This window comes from Salvelinus fontinalis, chromosome 1 (assembly GCF_029448725.1).
Source record: "Salvelinus fontinalis isolate EN_2023a chromosome 1, ASM2944872v1, whole genome shotgun sequence".
Lineage (NCBI taxonomy): Eukaryota > Metazoa > Chordata > Actinopteri > Salmoniformes > Salmonidae > Salvelinus > Salvelinus fontinalis.
In genome coordinates this window covers 73275167-73293190 of record NC_074665.1, presented here as the reverse complement: position 1 = coordinate 73293190, position 18024 = coordinate 73275167, and the positions used below count along the sequence as shown (strand labels likewise).

Below are 18024 nucleotides of genomic sequence, written 5' to 3'. Positions count from 1 at the left end.
CCCATATGGCTGGGAGTGGGGGAATCTACATTTGGCTTGCTGTTTAAATGCTCCCATAGAGTCATGTTGATCAATAATATGTCCATGCGTCATCAGAACTGAACTGGTGCAGTCAGACCAGGGCTACTGTCAACCAGAGCTGCTGTCAAGGTCAGACCACCATGCACTGATTAACTGACTCACTGGGTCTTCTTCCCCCTGGGACTGTCTCTACTACTGTATATTGTACTCATAAGGGAGGTTGAGGCAGGTTGTCTGTCTCTCACCTGATCCATACCATTCCATGTTCAATTCATGTAGAAAGGGTCCGGGGAGACAATTCAGATTGAAAATATTTGACTACTGACCAGGGTGGGGATCAATTACGTTTCAATTGAAGTCAATTCAGAAAGTTAACTAAATTCCAGTTCCAAATGTTTAAAATCCTTACTGAAAGGTGTTGAAGATAATTGGAATTCCAGTGTACTTCCTAACCCCTGCTCCTGACAGGACACACTCTTTTTCAGGTTGGACATACTCTTTTTCAATCAATCCGATCTGAAACATGGCATTCTACTTTATTTACATCCAGTTATGGGGATAGACAATAGCAAAATGCGGTCACTCACAGGAGTTGATAGGAGTGGAATTTATCCAGCCAGTTGATATGGAATGAGTGAACATTCTGCCCAAGTGACATTTGGTTACCATGGATGTAGTAATCCCTGTTTAACTCTCAATCCTCCATGAAAAATTAAGGATTAGAAGAATAACACATAATGAGATAGCAGATTTCCCGATGCAGTGAAACTCACCCATTTAATCCTGGAATTTGGCATGTATAGCCTACCCTTTCAATCATGCTACCTCTGATGAACTAAACAAGTAAAGTTTGATGTATTACAATAAAATCCTATTGTATCCAATTGTATCTATACCATGAGTCGATGGGATGTTTCAGCCCCCTTAAGTGTGTTTGTGTTTGTGTATGTGTGTGTGTGTGTGTGTGTGTGTGTGTGTGTGTGTGTGTGTGTGTGTGTGTGTGTGTGTGTGCATGTGTGCGTGCATGTGTGTGTATGAGTGCGTGTATGAGTGCGAGTGTGCACATGTGTGTGAATGTGTGCATTGCACGTGCATTCATTCATAGACTATATGATAAAATGACAAAAATGCAATTTCAGAATGTGGGGAGGACATGTCCCACCATCCCCAGTGAAAGTTGGGTGTTACCCATAATAAAGTGTTCGCAAAGGTATTCTGTTATAACCTACATATAACCTACACTGCATGGCATCATATTTCTATGTCTTATAGCTTAGCATTAGAGGCTATGTTTTATAGTGTTGGGTTAGAAATAGGCCATAGATGTCAGGGTTAGAGGCTGTGTGTTATAGCTTAGTTAGGCCATTGACCCCATCTCTCCTCATCTCGTCTACCTCACTCAATCTCGTTTGTCTCTCAAGACCTTCTCATCTGCATGGCAGATGTGACTTCTGCCTCCAGTTACTGAATCCTTCTTTTAGATGATGTGAGAAGGATTCGACTATGTAGAGCAGCAGCAAAATTATAGTGCAGATGTGTCAACCAGTGGACGATCCAGATAGGAATACGTCCTAAATGGAACCCTATTCCGTATATAGTGCATTAGGGGCTCTGGTCAAAATTATGCATTATACAGGAAATAGTGTGCCTTTTGGGACACAAAGAGGAATACATCTCGTTCAGTATAAACAGAATATTGTAATATTTTATACAAACTGATAGCCTAATAATCGACAGAGTGTTGTGGTTTAGATATAGGTATAAAATACATCAGAGGAAAATGTGCCATGAGAAATTATATAATGCAACAGACCTACTGAATATTTTTCACTACAAAGATCCTCCATTCAGCAGAAAATGACAGAAAATAACGGGGATAATTCAATATTGATATTATTGTATGGGTCTATTTTATCCCAAGTGGTGTCCCTACCAATTCACAGTAATATTTTTCTACCTTTCAATGTAAAGTTTTAAACCAGGTGCGTCTGTGAAAAGCCCCGCCCACTTGGCCATTGCACTAAAATATGATTGGCAGGGGAACTACAGCTGCTGCGCTCGAGTCATGGTGGAGGTTGCGGTTCTGGGCAAAGGCTCTTAAAGAGTTGTACTACTTTTCAGCATGTCGGTCGAACTCGACTTAGAAAGACCGGATTTAATGGGTATACGATGCGGACCACTTCAGACGTAGCCTAATAGTCACGAAAACGGAGGAAAAGTTGGATCTTGAACGCTGTGGTAAAATGTAACCCTTTTTCTTAGCGCACCAGTCAACAGCCCTGGGCAACAAATATGGCTACTTGGGTCTACTCTTCTTTCTATTTGGGATGAAAAGCGACACAATTTGACTATGCACTACAATCGCGGGACTACGACTCAACTCTTCCAAGAAGTGACCAATCCAGAAAGGGTTACGGCTGAACTGTATAGAGATCTTAAAGTGGTCAGTTGATAAAACGTAGGCAACGCGGTAGTCGTGCAAATAGCAGCGAGTTGAGAGAGATGGAGTCTAAGCACAAAGAGTTGTTAGATAAATGCTACCAGAACTTACTGGAGTCAATAACACATGCAGATCGGGTCGTGGAGGTGTTGTCTCAAACTGGTACCCTCACCCAATCGGAACGTTATGAACTGGGTCACAACTGCTCGTCCAACTCGGAGAAAGTGGTCCTTCTCCTGAAAATCTTGATAAGTAAAGAGAGAGACCATTTCAAAGACCTTTGCGCTGCCCTAGAAAAGACGCACCCTCACCTGAATTCTGCACTTTTAATGAACGGCGTGGGAGACGTAGATCATTCATCTGGTGAGAAATTACAATCCTCAAATCAAATGTCAAAGAATGTCATTATATTCGTATATTGTGAATAGCCTAAATATCGGTCAGAAATCTGTCAAATGCAGTCGTTGAGATGATCAAGACGATCACAAGTTGATGTAAACAACTTGACATCACTCTGCCCCATGTGTGGTCTCAGTCCCACGTTCATTATGGACATCTGCCACATCTGGTGGTCCACTTTAAGATTTGATCTAGTGTCTGTCTGTGTGTGTGTGTGTGTGTGTGTTCTCCATTCCAACCTAACCTCACTTCTCCAGCTTTGATGATATTAACAATATGACAACATAAAGGATAGCAGGACAAAGAGTGTGGAGGGACTTTGGGTTTCTTTGGGTTAAATTCTATTTTTAGAGAGACGGAGAGAGAGAGACAGACAGTGATTTTACACTCACACATTAACAGCTTTCATAGTAGCATTTTGAGCATACAGTATTCAATAAGAAACCTATAGTCAGAGTCTGAGACCTCAGTCTAATACTGGTAGGTGTAGATGATACCCCAAAATATAGTTATTCCACCCCTTTTTTTAACCTGGGTACCAGTCAGTTTTTGCTCTCTTGTTAAATCCTTATGGCATTGTCATGTTTGGCTTGTCAATGAGTATGGTTACATGCACACAATAATGCAATTATTGTCAGTACTCAGATAGTATAATAATTTGATTCAAACATTTACATGCTTTGCAAGAACAATTTCCCTAATAATCCTGTTTTCATGGATACATGAGGGCACTGATGAATGCAGAAACTTTCCAATCAAAACATTCTACCACAGCGACCATGTTATTTTTGGTAAGCATATTTAATTCTGAGTTTGGACATACTGTATAAAGTTCGTATGTGAAAACTACTTCTTCAGTTGTTACGAGCTCACTTCACTCTCGGTAAAGAGGGAGGCTCACTTCACTCTCGGTAAAGAGGGAGGTCTCACTTCACTCTCGGTAAAGAGGGAGGTCTCACTTCACTCTCGGTAAAGAGGGAGGTCTCACTTCACTCTCGGTAAAGAGGGAGGTCTCACTTCACTCTCGGTAAAGAGGGAGGCTCACTTCACTCTCGGTAAAGAGGGAGGTCTCACTTCACTCTCGGTAAAGAGGGAGGTCTCACTTCACTCTCGGTAAAGAGGGAGGTCTCACTTCACTCTCGGTAAAGAGGGAGGTCTCACTTCACTCTCGGTAAAGAGGGAGGCTCACTTCACTCTCGGTAAAGAGGGAGGCTCACTCGGCTGGTGCTAGCACATGCGCAGGTCAAATACAACGCTGGAAGGCCGTTTAAGGTGTTTAAGTGTCCTAATAATTCTAAAGATTGCTCAGAAAAGCAGGTGTTTTAATTAGAGGTCGACAGATTATGATTTTTCAATATGATACCGATTATCGGAGGACCCAAAAAAGCCGATACCGATTAATCGGACGATTTTTATATAATATATTTATATTTGTAATAATGACAATTACAACAATACTGAATGAACAATGAACACTTATTTTAACTTAATATAATACATAAATAAAATCTATTTAGTCTCAAATAAATAATGAAACATGCTTAATTTGGGTTAAATAATGGAAAAACACAGTGTTGGAGAACAAAGTAAAAGTGTAATATGTGCCATGTAAAAAAGCTAGCGTTTAAGTTCCTTGCTCAGAACATGAGAACATATGAAAGCTGGTGGTTCAATATTCCCAGTTCTTCAATATTCCCAGTTAAGAAGTTTTAGGTTGTAGTTATTATAGGAATTATGACACGTTGACTATTTCTCTCTATATCATTTGTATTTCAAATACCTTTGACTATTGGATGTTCTAATAGGCATTAGCATTGCCAGCCTAATCTCAGGAGTTGATAGGCTTGAAGTCATGAACAGCGTGTGAATCAAGCAGTGCTAAGAGCTGCTGGCAAACGCAGTAAAGTTTGAATGAATGCTTACGAGCCTGCTGCCACCTACCACTGCTCAGTCAGACTGCTCTATCAAATATGAAATCATAGACTTAATTATATTATAATAAACACATAAATACGAGCCTTTGGTCATTAATAAGATGAAATCCAGAAACTATAATTTTGAAAACAAAAAGTTTTTTCTTTCAGTGAAATACGGAACCATTCCGTATTTTATCAAACGGGTGGCAACCCTAAGTCTAAATATTTCTGTTACATTGCACAACCTTCAAGGTTATGTCATAATTACGTAATATTCTGGCAAATGAGTTCGCAACGAGCCAAACTGTTGCATATACCCTGACTCTGCATGCAATGAACACAAGAGAAGTGACACAATTTCCCTAGTTAATATTGCTTGCTAACATTATTTTATTTTAACTAAATATGCAGGTTTACATTTTTTTACTTCTGTGTATTCGTGCAACGATTGTGCTTTTTTCACGAATGCGCTTTTGTTAAATCATCCCCCGTTTGGCGAAATAGGCTGTGATTCGGGCACCGCATTGATTGTATGCAACGCAGGACAAGCTAGTTAACCTAGTAATATCATCAACCATGTGTAGTTAACTAGTAATTATGTGAAGATTGATTGTTTTTTAATAAGATAAGTTTAATGCTAGCTAGCAATTTACCTTGGCACCTTGCTGCACTCGTGTAACAGGTGGGCAGCCTGACACGCAGTTTCCTCATGGAATGCAATGTAATCGGCCATAATCGGCTCCCAAAAATGCCAATTACCGATTGTTATGAAAACTTGAAATCGGCACTGATTAATCGGCCATGCCGACCTCTGTGCTTACTTCGATTTTGACCTTACGCCGATTTAAGATATCAAAGTAAGGCTTTTACATGGCCTCCCGAGAGGCGCAGCTGTCTAAGTGCTAGAGGCGTCACTACAGACTCTGGTTCGTTCCCAGGCTGTGTCACAACCGGGAGTCCCATAGGGCGGCGCACTATTGGCCCTTCACTGTCTGGGTTGGGGGAGGGTTTGGCCGGGGTGGGTGGGGGGGGGGGGGGGTCATTGTAAATAAGAATTTGTTCTTAAATAACTTGCCTAGTTTAAATAAAGTTTAAATAACAAAAATATAATCTGCCTACTGCCATAATGAGTTTAATATCAAATTATTACTGTGCATGTAAACATACTCAATGACAGCAATGGGGTTGACAAGAAGACAAACAGATCTGGGACCAGGTTACTACTGCTCCTTATCCACATATTTAATGTGTGCTGCTAAACCGTATCGCTTCCTCCACTGTCTCTGTCCCATACCGAACTCCGAACTAGTGATCCTCTGCTCGCAAACACACGTGACCACCCTCCTGGACAACGTACCAATCGATTGAGCTATACAAAATGATCCAATTGGATAGCTCCGTTGGCGACATTTCAAACTAGCTGCGGAGTGAGTTTACTGCACATTCCTAACACTGTTATACCTGCACTATTACTGCACATTCCTAACACTGTTATACCTGTATGATGACTAGGTCTATATATTTACTCTAAAAGAACCACCTACTCTATAACTTTAATCTGCCAATGTTCTTATTGCTTTTGACAGAGTCCAGTGTTTAGTAGCTGTAAGGTTAAGCGGAGAAGATGTTTGTTAGCAGCATATCACCTCACAGCCTCCTGTGCAGCTGCTCTCTTTGTCTATTCTATGACTTATTTACCCCTAACCCACATTCAGAATATGTTTGGGGTAATTTTCGCCCTTTGTGTTCCTGAAAGCATCTGCCCCGTGCCATCGTTTCCTTTCAACCTCACATGAAATTAGGCTTTTTCCCCCCACTGCAAAATCCAGAAGCTGGGGAAATTATGTTTGGCATATTTGAGCTGTTATGGTTAACATGCTAATGTTTGCGTCATTAGCAGTCAATGTAGTTCAATCTGCTTCAGCTCAATATTATGATAATTGGGCATCATTTCAAAAGGTGTCAATATATCCTGCCTCTCGAGTAGTTTATTAAAGACGTATAGGCTGCGTTTTACACAGGCAGCCCAATTATTGGCAAAAGAGCTGATGTGATTGGTCAAAAGACCAATTAGTGGAAAAGTATCAGAATTGGGTTGCCTGTGTAAATGTAGCCATATTCATAGCGTTTATCTGCTGCATTTGATAAGACACGGTTTGTGAGGTTGCGGCCTAGCTATCTGTAGTTAATGTGTTATTACACTTCAATGGTGCAGGTCTGTTGTTAAGTGTTGACGGCTCCATTGAGTTAAACGAAACTCAAGTTTGACTTATTGACTACACCAGCCATGCGCGTGCCTCGTGTTGATTTTGTCCATCCATATCAGACACTATCATGACACGCAGGTGAAAAAATGCAGAAACGATATTAATTTTGGGGCATGTCAAACACACATGAAACATTCATGAACATTTAGCTAGTTCTGTCCTGGGAGATTAACATTGGGTTGTTATTTTACCTGAAACGCATATGATCCTTTGTAGAATTTTGACCATCATACAAAATCATGTTTTTCTCTACTCCAAATATTAACAGTAGAAAAGCTGGGCGTCTAACAATCCCGTTATGAGCCATTGCATTCTAACAGTCTTAATAAAAACATTTAATATATACACTACCGTTCAAAAGTTTGGGGTCACTTAGAAATGTTCTTGTTTTTGAAAGAAAATCTAAAAGAATTGTCCATTTTAAATAACAATTTGCCTATAAATGGAGAAAGTTCAGCACTGTTGCTACTCTCCCTAGGAGTGGCCGTCCTGCAAAGATGACTGCATGAGCACAGCGCAGAATGCTCAATGAGGTTAAGAAGAATCTAGAGTGTCAGCTAAAGACTTACATAAATCTCTGGAACATGCTAACATCTCTGTTGACTAGACTACGATACATAAATCACTAAACAAGAATGGTGTTCATGGGAGGACACCACAGAAGAAACCACTGCTGTGGACAGATTTTCATCTGTCCACAGAATACAGTGGACTACTACAGTAGAGTTGTTTGGAAGGAACACACAACACTGTGTGGAGAAAAGGCACAGTACGCCAACATCAAAACCTCATCCCAACTGTAAAGTATGGCGGAGAGAGCATCATGGTTTGGGGCTGCTTTGCTGCCTCAGGGCCTGGACAGCCTGCTATCTTTGACGGGAAAATGAATACCCAAGTTTATCAAGACATTTTGCAGGAAAATGTAAGGGTCTCTGTCTGCCAATTGAAGCTCAACGAAAGTTGGGTAATGCAACAGGACAACGACCCAACACACAGAAGTAGATCAACAACAGCATGGCTTCAAAAGAAGAAAATATGCCTTCTGGAGTGGCCCAGTCAGAGTCCTGACCTCAACCCGTTTGAGATGCTGTGGCATGACCTCGAAAGCAGTTCACACCAGACATCCCAAGAATATTGCTGAACTGAAACAGTTTTGTAAAGAGAAATGGTCCAAAATTCGTCTTGACCGTTGTGCAGGTCTGATCCGAGACTACACAAAACATTTGGTTGAGGTTATTGCTGCCAAAGGAGGGTTAACCAGTTATTTAATCCAAGGGTTCCCATACTTTTCCCACCCTCCACTGTGAATGTTTACACGGTGTGTTCAATAAAGACATGAAAACGTATAATGGTTTGTGTGTTATTAGTTTAAGTAGACTGTGTTTGTTTATTGTTGTGACCTAGATGAAGATCAGATAACATTTTATGACCAATTTATGCAGAAATCCAGGTATTTCCAAATGATTAGCTAACACAACATACCATTGGAACACAGGAGTGATGGTTGCTGATAATGGGCCGTTTCCAGCAACAATAGTCATTTACAACATTAATAATGTCTACACTGTATTTCTGATCAAATTGATGTTATTTTAATGGACAAAAAAGTATTATTATTTTAAAAACCAAATTCAAGGACATTCTAAGTGACCCCAAACTTTTGAATGGTAGTGTACTATTGAAAAAAGTATAATTTCAAATCAGATCAAAGTTTATTTGTCACGTGTGTCGATTACAACAGGTGTAGACCTTACAGTGAAATGCTTACTTACAGGCTCTAACCAATAGTGCAAAAAAGGTATTAGGTGAACAATAGGTAGGTAAAGAAATAAAACAACAGTAAAAAGACAGGCTATATACAGTAGCGAGGCTATATACAGTAGCGAGGCTATATACAGACACCGGTTAGTCAGGCTGACTGAGGTAGTATGTACATGTAGATATGGTTAAAGTGACTATGCATATATGATGAACAGAGAGTAGCAGTAGCGTAAAAGAGGGCTTGGCGGGTGGTGGGTGGTGGGACACAATGCAGATAGCCCGGTTAGCCAATGTGCGGGAGCACTGGTTGGTCTGCCCAACAATTACATTCAGCCATGGGCCGATTTCTTCTTAAGCGGATGGTCGGGGGGCCAGAACATAGTTATATAGTGCCTTCAGAAAGTATTCACATCCATTGACTTTTTCCACATTTTGTTATGTTCCTGCCTGAAATGGATTCAATTAAGATTTTTTCCCCTGGCCTACACACAATATCCCATAATGTCAAAGTTACAAATTAATAAAAATTAAAAAGCTGAAATGTCTTGAGTCAATAAGTATCCAACCCCTTTATGACAAGCCTAAATAAGTTCAGGGGTAACACTTTTCGTAACAGGTCACATAATATGTTGCATGGATTCACTCTGTATGCAATAATGGTGTTTAACATGATTTTTGAATGACTAACTAATATCTGTACCCCACACACAATTATCTGAAAGGTCCCTTAGTTGAGCAGTGAATTTCAAACACAGATTCAACCACAAAGACCAGGGAAGGAAGTCAATGGTGAGGCCAATGGTGACTTTAAAACAGTTGCCGAGTTTAATTGCTGTGATAGCAGAAAACAACAATACTAACCTAATTGACAGAGTGATAAGAAGGAAGCCTGAGAGTGATAAGAAGGAAGCCTGTACAGAAAGAATATTCCAAAACATGCATCCAGTTTGCAACAAGGCACTAAAGTAATACTGTAAAAAAAATGTGGCAGAGCGATTTTTCCTGAATACAAAGTGTTTAATACAACACATTACTGAGTACCACTCTTCATATTTTTAAGCATAGTGGTGGCTGCATCATGCTATGGGTATGCTTGTAATCTTTAAGGACTGGAGAGTTTTTCAGGAATAAAAATAAATGTAATAAACTAAACAAATCTGGTTCAGTCTGCTTTCCACTAGACACATGGAGATGAGATCAACTTTCAGCAGGTCAATAACCTAAAACACAAGGCCAAGTCTACACTGGTGTTGCTTACCAAGAAGACCGTGGATGTTCCTGAGTGGCCGAGTTCATTTTGGCTTAAATCTACCTCTGTGACGATACCTGAAAAATGGTTGTCTAGCAATGATCAACTACCAATTTGACAGAGCTTGAAGAAGTTTGAAAATAATAATCGGCAAATGTTGCCCAGAAAGACTCACAGCTGTAATCGCTGCCAAAGGTGCTTCTACAAAGTATTGACTCAGGTGTGAATACTAATGTGAATTAGATATTTCTATATTTCTTTTTCAATACATTTGCAAAAATTTCTAAAACATGTTTTCACTTTGTCATTATAGGGTATAGTGTGTAGATGGGTGAGAATCTATCTATTTTGAATTCAGGCTGTAACACAACAAAATGTGTAATAAGTCAAGGGGGTATTAATACTTTCTGAATGCACTGTAAATAATTTGTACACTGCAAATTGACAGCATGAACCCAAAACAGATATCGTATTTGAGAAAAACAAAATGATTTCAAACCTTGATTACATTGGGATACGATCGCATATGCCTCTCTATTTATGTGTGGAAATACTTCGGAACAGATTTCCAAAATCCAAATTACTGAGCTAATTTCCTGGTGGTTTTACAGTCTTTTATGTCCAAGAACAACAATTCTAAAAGAAATATACACATTTTGTTTTGCTCAGAAAACTCTGCAAGTTTGGCCCGCGGCGCCGCCTATTTGGGAACTCTGCTGCAGGCTATATGTAAAAATTAAAAACCACAAAACGCCACAATGCAAGTGTTATACAACATTGCAAAGAAATTCATTATTTCGTTAAGGCAGGTCTTTAGAAACATTAAAAACACGAATAAATGATATTTCAAACAACATCATATTTTATGTTCTGTTACTAGTCTGTGCTTAGTAGCCCTTGGCTATGCTGCCATAAGTGCTCACATGTAGAACTCATGGTATGTAGCTGCTGTAATATTTGACAAAAAGTGATATTTTGAAATGGAAACCATGCCTTAATTTTAAGTTGTTTGGAAAATGTATTATCAGGTTTGAAGGTAAGACCCAGATGCAGACTGTGTCGAAGTAACAATGTTTATTACAGCAACAGGGGCAGGCAAACAACAGTTCATGGCAGGCAGGGGTCGATAATCCAGAGTAGTGGGGCAAAGGTACAGGACGGCAGGCAGGCTCAGGGTCAGGTCAGGCAGAGGTCGGTAATCCAGAGAAGGGGCAATGGTACAGGACGGCAGGCAGGCTCAGGGTCAGATCAGGCAGAGGTCGGTAATCCAGAGGTGGGGCAAAGGTATAGGACGGCAGGCTCAGAGTCAGGACAGGCAAGGGTCAAAACCAGGTAGGCGAGAAAAAAAGAGAGACTGGGGAAAAGCAGGAGCTGAGACAAAACGCTGGTTGACCTGACAAACAAGACAAACTGGCAACAGACAAATCGAGATCACAGGTATAAATACACAGGGGATAATGGGGAAGATGGGTGGCACCTGGAGGGGGGTGGAGACAATCACAAAGACCGGTGAAACAGATCAGGGTGTGACATGTATGTGTTTTAGAAACCTTAGAACCTGCTCTTTCCGATAGGTTATGAAGGTTTTTTGTAAGCTCCATTCCCTTCTTTTTCAATTACCCACGGTGCGCTGCAGTCTCTTCACAAGTCAATTGATAATATTGTCAAATGAACGTCGTTTTTAGGCTACATCTATTATTGTATGCCTATGTGTGAAATTAGTTTTGATATAGTTTAGGTGTAGTTTCGAAGGGCCAGTGTCTGATCGGCCTTTGTCAGATGGCAGCCAACTGGTGAAGGAAGGGTTATAAATGCTTATAACAGAAATTCTGTGATATCGAAATTCAGTGTGTTGAAAATATGTATTTAGGAAAAGTCAAGGACGGGAGGACATGACTTTGAAAATGGCAGAGTAATTCATGTTAAATTCATATGACCTCAAAATTATGCACTCAGAGTTTTTGGTTAGTTATTTATGATTAATCTCTCCTCGTTCATCTTTCAAATACCCACATGGGGTTGTATGCTCCTGAAAACCAATGAGTAGATGGGGAGGCGGGACTTGCAGCGTGTCAAGCGTCTCTAATAGAACCAAGTTCTGTTTTAGCGCCTGACTACACAGACGCTTGTTCACGTGCACAAGCGCTGTGGGTGAAATTATTGAATAACATGTACAGTGCACATTTTGTTACATTACAGCCTTATTCTAAAAAGGATTACATTTATTTCCCCCCCTCATCAATTTACACACCATACCCCATAATGACAAAGCAAAAACCGGGTTTTAGACATTTTTGCAAATCTATATAATTAAAAAAAAATCACATTTACATAAGTATTCAGACAGTTTGCTCAATACTTTGTTGTAGTACCTTTGGCAGCGATTACAGCTTTGAGTCTTTTCGGTTATGATGCTACAAGCTTGGCACGTGTATTTGGAGAGTTTCTCCCATTCTTCTCTGCAGATCCTCTCAAGCTCTGTCAGGTTGAATGGGAAGCGTCGCTGCACGGCTATTTTCAGGTCTCACCAGGGATGTTCGATCTGGTTCAAGTCGGAGCTCTGGCTGGGCCACTCCAGGACATTCAAAGACTTAACCCAGGAGTAGCTTTCGGACATCTTGGCTGTGTGCTTAGGTTTGTTGTCCTGTTGGAAGGTGAACCTTTGCCCCAGTCTGAGGTCCTGAGTGCGCTGGAGTAGGTTTTCATCAAGGATCTCTCTGTACTTTGCTTCGTTCATCTTTCCCTTCATCCTGACTAGTCTTCCAGTCCCTGCCGCTGAAAAACATCCCCACAGCATGATGCTGCCACCACCATGCTTCATCGTAGGGATGGTACCACGTGTCCTCCAGACGTGACACTTGGCATTCAGGCCAAATAGTTAAATCTTGGTTTTAATCAGACCAGAGAATCTTGTTTCTCATGCTCTGTTAGTCCAAGTGGGCTGTCGTGCCTTTTACTGAGGAGTGGATTCCGTTTGGCCACCCTACCATAAAGGCTTGATTGGTGGAGTGCTGCAGAGATGGTTGTCGTTCTGGAAAGTTCTCCCATCTCCACAGAGGAACTCTGGAGCTCTGTCAGGGTGACCATTGGGTTCTCGGTCACCTCACTGACCAAGGACATTCTCCTCCGAATGCTCAGTTTAGCTTGGCGGCCGGCCCAAGGAAGCGTCTTGGTGGTTCCAAGACGAGGCCACCGTGTTGTTGGGGACCTTCAATGCTGCAGAAATGTTTTCGTACCCTTGTAACGTAACAAAATGTGGAAAAAGGGAAGGGGTCTGAATACTTTCTGAATGCACTGTATGTGTACATTTATTTTGCAACACTTGGCACACGCAACTTGGCTGGTGTGGTGAGTTGAACCGAACTCAAGTTCTTCAAACATTATGTAGTTGCGGCTAGTGTTAATTAATTTGTTGGCACTTGTCTTTTGTTGAGCATCTGCAAAGGCTCTTTGCATTTCAAATAATAATTTACATTGCATGTTTCTCCTCCACACAGCCATAGTAGCATGCCATAGTTTCCAGTGATTCCTCCTGGTAAGATATCAATCTTATGATATCTATTATGAATTAACTTACTCAAATTTAGTGCAGACATTGTCACTGAATTGTAACAGTATGCCTATGGCTGTTAAAATTGTCTTCACCTGAGTGGTGCAGCAGTCTAAGGCACTGCATCGCAGTGCTAGAGGTGTCTCTACAGACCCGGGTTCGATCCCAGGCTGAGTCGCAGTCGGCCGCGACCGGGAGACCCATGAGACGGCGCACAATTGGCCCAGCGTCGTCTGAGTTAGGGGAGGGTTTGGCCGGCTGGGATGTTCTTGTCCCATCGCGCTCAAGCGACTCCTTGTGACAGGCCTGGCGCATGCACGCTGACTCGTGTTGACAGTTGTACGTTTTTTTTCGTCCGACACATTGGTGCGGCTGGATTCCGGGCACTGTGTCAAGAAGCAGTGCGGCTCGACCTTCGCCTCTCCCAAGTCCAGGAGTCCGAGTCCAGTACAGGAGTTGCAGCGATGGGACAGGACTGTAAGTACCAATTGGATATCACAAAAATGGGGGTAAAAAGTACCAAAAAAATACAATCACATTGTATTATAACAGTAGGCCTATGGCTGTTAAAATGACATTGTCTCTGAATTGTAACAGTAGGCCAATGGCTGTTGAAATGGCTACTATAAAGTATCTCATCCTCTGCTATGCCGCTGTCTGTCTGAAGCCTTATATTTCATCCATGCACCCATAGGAGCCCATGAGAAACCACACTCAGTGCGTACCAAATGGCACCCCATTTCCTATATAGTGCACTACTTTCGACTACAGTACTATGGGTCCTGGTCGAAATGAGTGCACCGTATAGGGAATAGGGTGCCATTTAGGATGCATTCTCTGTAATCCTACACCACCAGGTTGATGAGCAGTTCACACAGGTCACAATGGGCAGAGGCAGAGAATTAGAGGTAGAGAGGGGGGAGAGCAAGAGAGAGGGGGGAGTAGAGCGAGGGGGAGATTGAGAGAGAGAACGTGTGAGAGACAGAGAGAGCTGGTGTTACAGTGGGTTCTTCCCCACACTACTGGGCAGACAGGTTCCTCCACTCAGTCACTCCTCCACAGGCCTTTCCCGGGACCTGTGCATTACGTGCCAAACGGAACAAAAACAGACTGAAACAGGGAGGGTACACCTGGGTTCCAATGAAAAACATTTAAAAACATTGTGTCCTACTGACCAGGACCCTGTCCTGGCAGTCTTAGTCAAATTTTTGTCATTTGGTTAATGGATTAGTCTAGTGATTGTCAAAATGCCGAAAACAGTGGACCATTTTAGTCAACTAAATGCCCTTTTCATTTTGGTCACATTTTAGTCACAGCACATTTTTATTACCTCATTAACCTATCGTAAACATACTGTAAATCACTGACTTTCATGTGCACAAACATACATTCAGTGCCTTCAGAAATGGAAGATGGCGCCATACTAGATGGCTGCGTTTTGCAAGCTCCGACCCAGCTTTGCTATTTTGTGATTCTTTTGTCGTTTACTTTTACCTTATTTTCTCAATGTATCCTCAACCATTTCTTACAACCAACAATAACTTTTGACCATCAGATCGGCAGTTACTTACCTCAATTCCGGCTTCAACTTCGACTTCAACTCATTGGCCCTGGCCTCTTTCTGTAATTCCGACCCAATTTTTGGGCTACCCAAGAGGAAACGCTGACGTTTCCTGGCGACCTCTTCTCTTCATTTTACTGGCCAATGTTCAGTCACTTGATAATAAGATAGATGACCTCCGATCACGGATTTGCTAATAATGGGACTCTCAAAACTGCAATATTCTCTGCTTTTCTGAAACATGGCTCTCGGACAAGATCCCCCCCTGGCTATCCAACTCGATGGATTCTCCATTCACCGTGCAGACAGGACAGCGGAGTCGGGAGAAATCCAGGGGGGGGGGATTTGCCTATTCATCAACAACAACTGGTGTGCTGACTCGAGCACGGTGGAAGTATTGAACCATTGTTCATTCATCTTAGAATACCTGATGGTCAAATGCCTACCCTTGTGCGGAGGTACAGATTAGTTGAGGTAATTGAGGTAATATGTACAGTACCAGTCAAAAGTTTGGACACATCTACTCATTCAAGGGTTTTTCTTTATTTTTTGACTATTTTCTACATTGTAGAATAATAGTGAAGACATCAACACTATGAAATAACACATATGGATTCATGTAGTAACCCAAAAAGTGTGAAACAAATCAAAATATATTTTAATTTTGAGATTCTTCAAAGGAGCCCCCCTTTGCCTTAATGACAGCTTTGCACACTCTTGCAATTCTCTCAACCAGCTTCGCCTGGAACGCTTTTCCAATAGTCTTGAAGGAGTTCCCACATATGCTGAGCACTTGTTGGCTGCTTTTCCTTCACTCGTCGGTCCAACTCATCCCAAACCATCTCAATTGGGTTGAGATCAGGTGATTGTGGAGGCCAGTCATCTGATGCAGCACTCCATCACTCTCCGTCTTGGTCAAATAGCCCTTACACAGCCTGGAGGTGTGTTAAGACATTGTCCTGTTGAAAAACAAATGATAGTCCCACTAAGTGCAAACCAGATGCTGGGGTAGCCATGCTGGTTAAGTGTGTCTTGAATTCTAAATAAATCACCAACAGTGTCACCAGTAAATCACCATCACATCTCCTCCTCCATGCTTCACGGTGGGAACCACACATGCGGAGATCATCCATTCACCTACTTTGCGTCTCACAAAGACACGGCAGACCAAAGGACAGATTTCCAATGGTCTAATATCCATTGCTCGTGTTTCTTGGCCCAAGCAAGTCTCTTCTTCTTATTGGTGTCCTTTAGTAGTGTTTTCTTTGCAGCAATTCGACCATGAAAGCCTGATTCACCCAGTCTCCTCTGAACAGTGGATGTTGAGATGTGTCTGTTACTTGAATTTTGTGAAGCATTTATTTGGGCTGCAATTCCTGAGGCTGGCAACTCTAATGAACTTATCCTATGAAGCAGAGGTAAATTTGGGTCTTCCTTTCCTGTGGCGGTCCTGATGAGAGCCAATTTCATAATAGCGCTTGATGGTTTTTGTGACTGGACTTGAAGAAACTTTTTCAAAGTTCTTGACATTTTCCATATTTAATGACTTTCATGTCTTAAAGTAATGATGCACTGTCGTTTCTCTTTGGTTATTTGAGCTGTTCTTGCCATAATATGGACTTGGTATTTTACCAAACAGACTTGGCGCTCTGGTACCGCTTGTCGTGCGGTAGCCGAGAAAACATTCTATGACTTGGGTGGCTGGAGTCTTTGACAATTTCTAGGGCCTTCCTCTGACACCACCTGGTACAGAGGTCCTGGATGGCAGGAAGCTTAGTCCCAGTGATTTATTGGGCCATTCGCACTACCCTCTGTAGCCCCTTATGGTCGGATGCCGAGTAGTTGCCATACCAAGCGGTGATGCCACCAGTCAAGATGCTCTCGATGGTGCAGCTGTATAACTTTTTCAGGATTTGAGGATCCATGCCAAATCTTTTCAGTCTCCTGAGTGAGAATAGGCGTTGTCGTGCCCTCTTCACGACTGTCTTGGTGTGTTGGGACCATGATCGTTTTTTTTGTGATATGGACACCAAAGAACTTGAAGCTCTCGACCCACTCCACTATAACCCCGTCGATGTGAATGGGGGTGTGCTTGGCCCTCCTTTTCCTATAGTCCATGATCAGCTCCTTTTTGTTGCTCACATTGAGGGAGAGGTTGTTGTTGTCCTGGCACCACACTGCCAGGTCTCTGACCTCCTTATAGGCTGTTTCATCGTTGTCGGTGATAATGCCTACCACTGTTGTGTCGTCGGTAAAATCAATGATGGTGTTGCAGTTGTGCATGGCCATGCAGTCGTGGGTGAACAGGGAGTACAGGAGGGGACTAAACATGCACCCCTGAGGGGCCCCCGTTTTGAGGATCAGTGTGGCAGATGTGTTGTTGCCTACCCTTACCACCTGGGGTTGGCCCGTCAGGAAGTCCAGGATCCAGTGGCAGAGGACGTGTTTAGTCCCAGGGTCCTTTGCCTAGTGATGAGCTTTGAGGGCACTATGGTGTTGAACGCTGAGCTGTAGTCAATGAATAATATTCTCACATAGGTGTTCCTTTTGTCCAGGTGGGAAGGCAGTGTGGAGTGCAATAGAGATTGCATCATCTGTGGATCTTTTGGGGTGGAATGCAAATTGTAGTGGGTATAGGGTTTTTGAGATGATGGTGTTGATATGAGCCATGACCAGCCTTTCAAAGCACTTCATGGCTACAGATGTGAGTGCTATGGGGTGGTAGTCATTTAGTCAGGTTATCTTGGCTTTCTTGGGCACTGTGACTATGGTGGTCTGTATGAAACATGAAGATATTACAGATTCGGTCAGGGAGAGGTTGAAAATGTCAGTGAAGACACTTGCTAGTTGGTCAGCGCAT

The 18024-nt window shown here is 42.1% G+C and overlaps 1 protein-coding gene across 3 annotated transcripts in view; it reads left to right on the top strand.

Moving 5' to 3' along the window:
- The first annotated feature begins 2073 nt into the window (after positions 1 to 2073).
- Positions 2074 to 18024, top strand: part of LOC129861307 (disks large homolog 5-like) — a 110930-nt gene continuing 94979 nt past the window's right edge. For all 3 annotated transcript variants that reach the window (XM_055932625.1, XM_055932633.1, XM_055932616.1), the window contains exon 1: positions 2074 to 2824. In XM_055932625.1, coding sequence (XP_055788600.1) covers positions 2524 to 2824 — 301 coding nt within the window. In that variant the 5' untranslated portion in view covers positions 2074 to 2523. The remainder of the gene's footprint in view (positions 2825 to 18024) is intronic.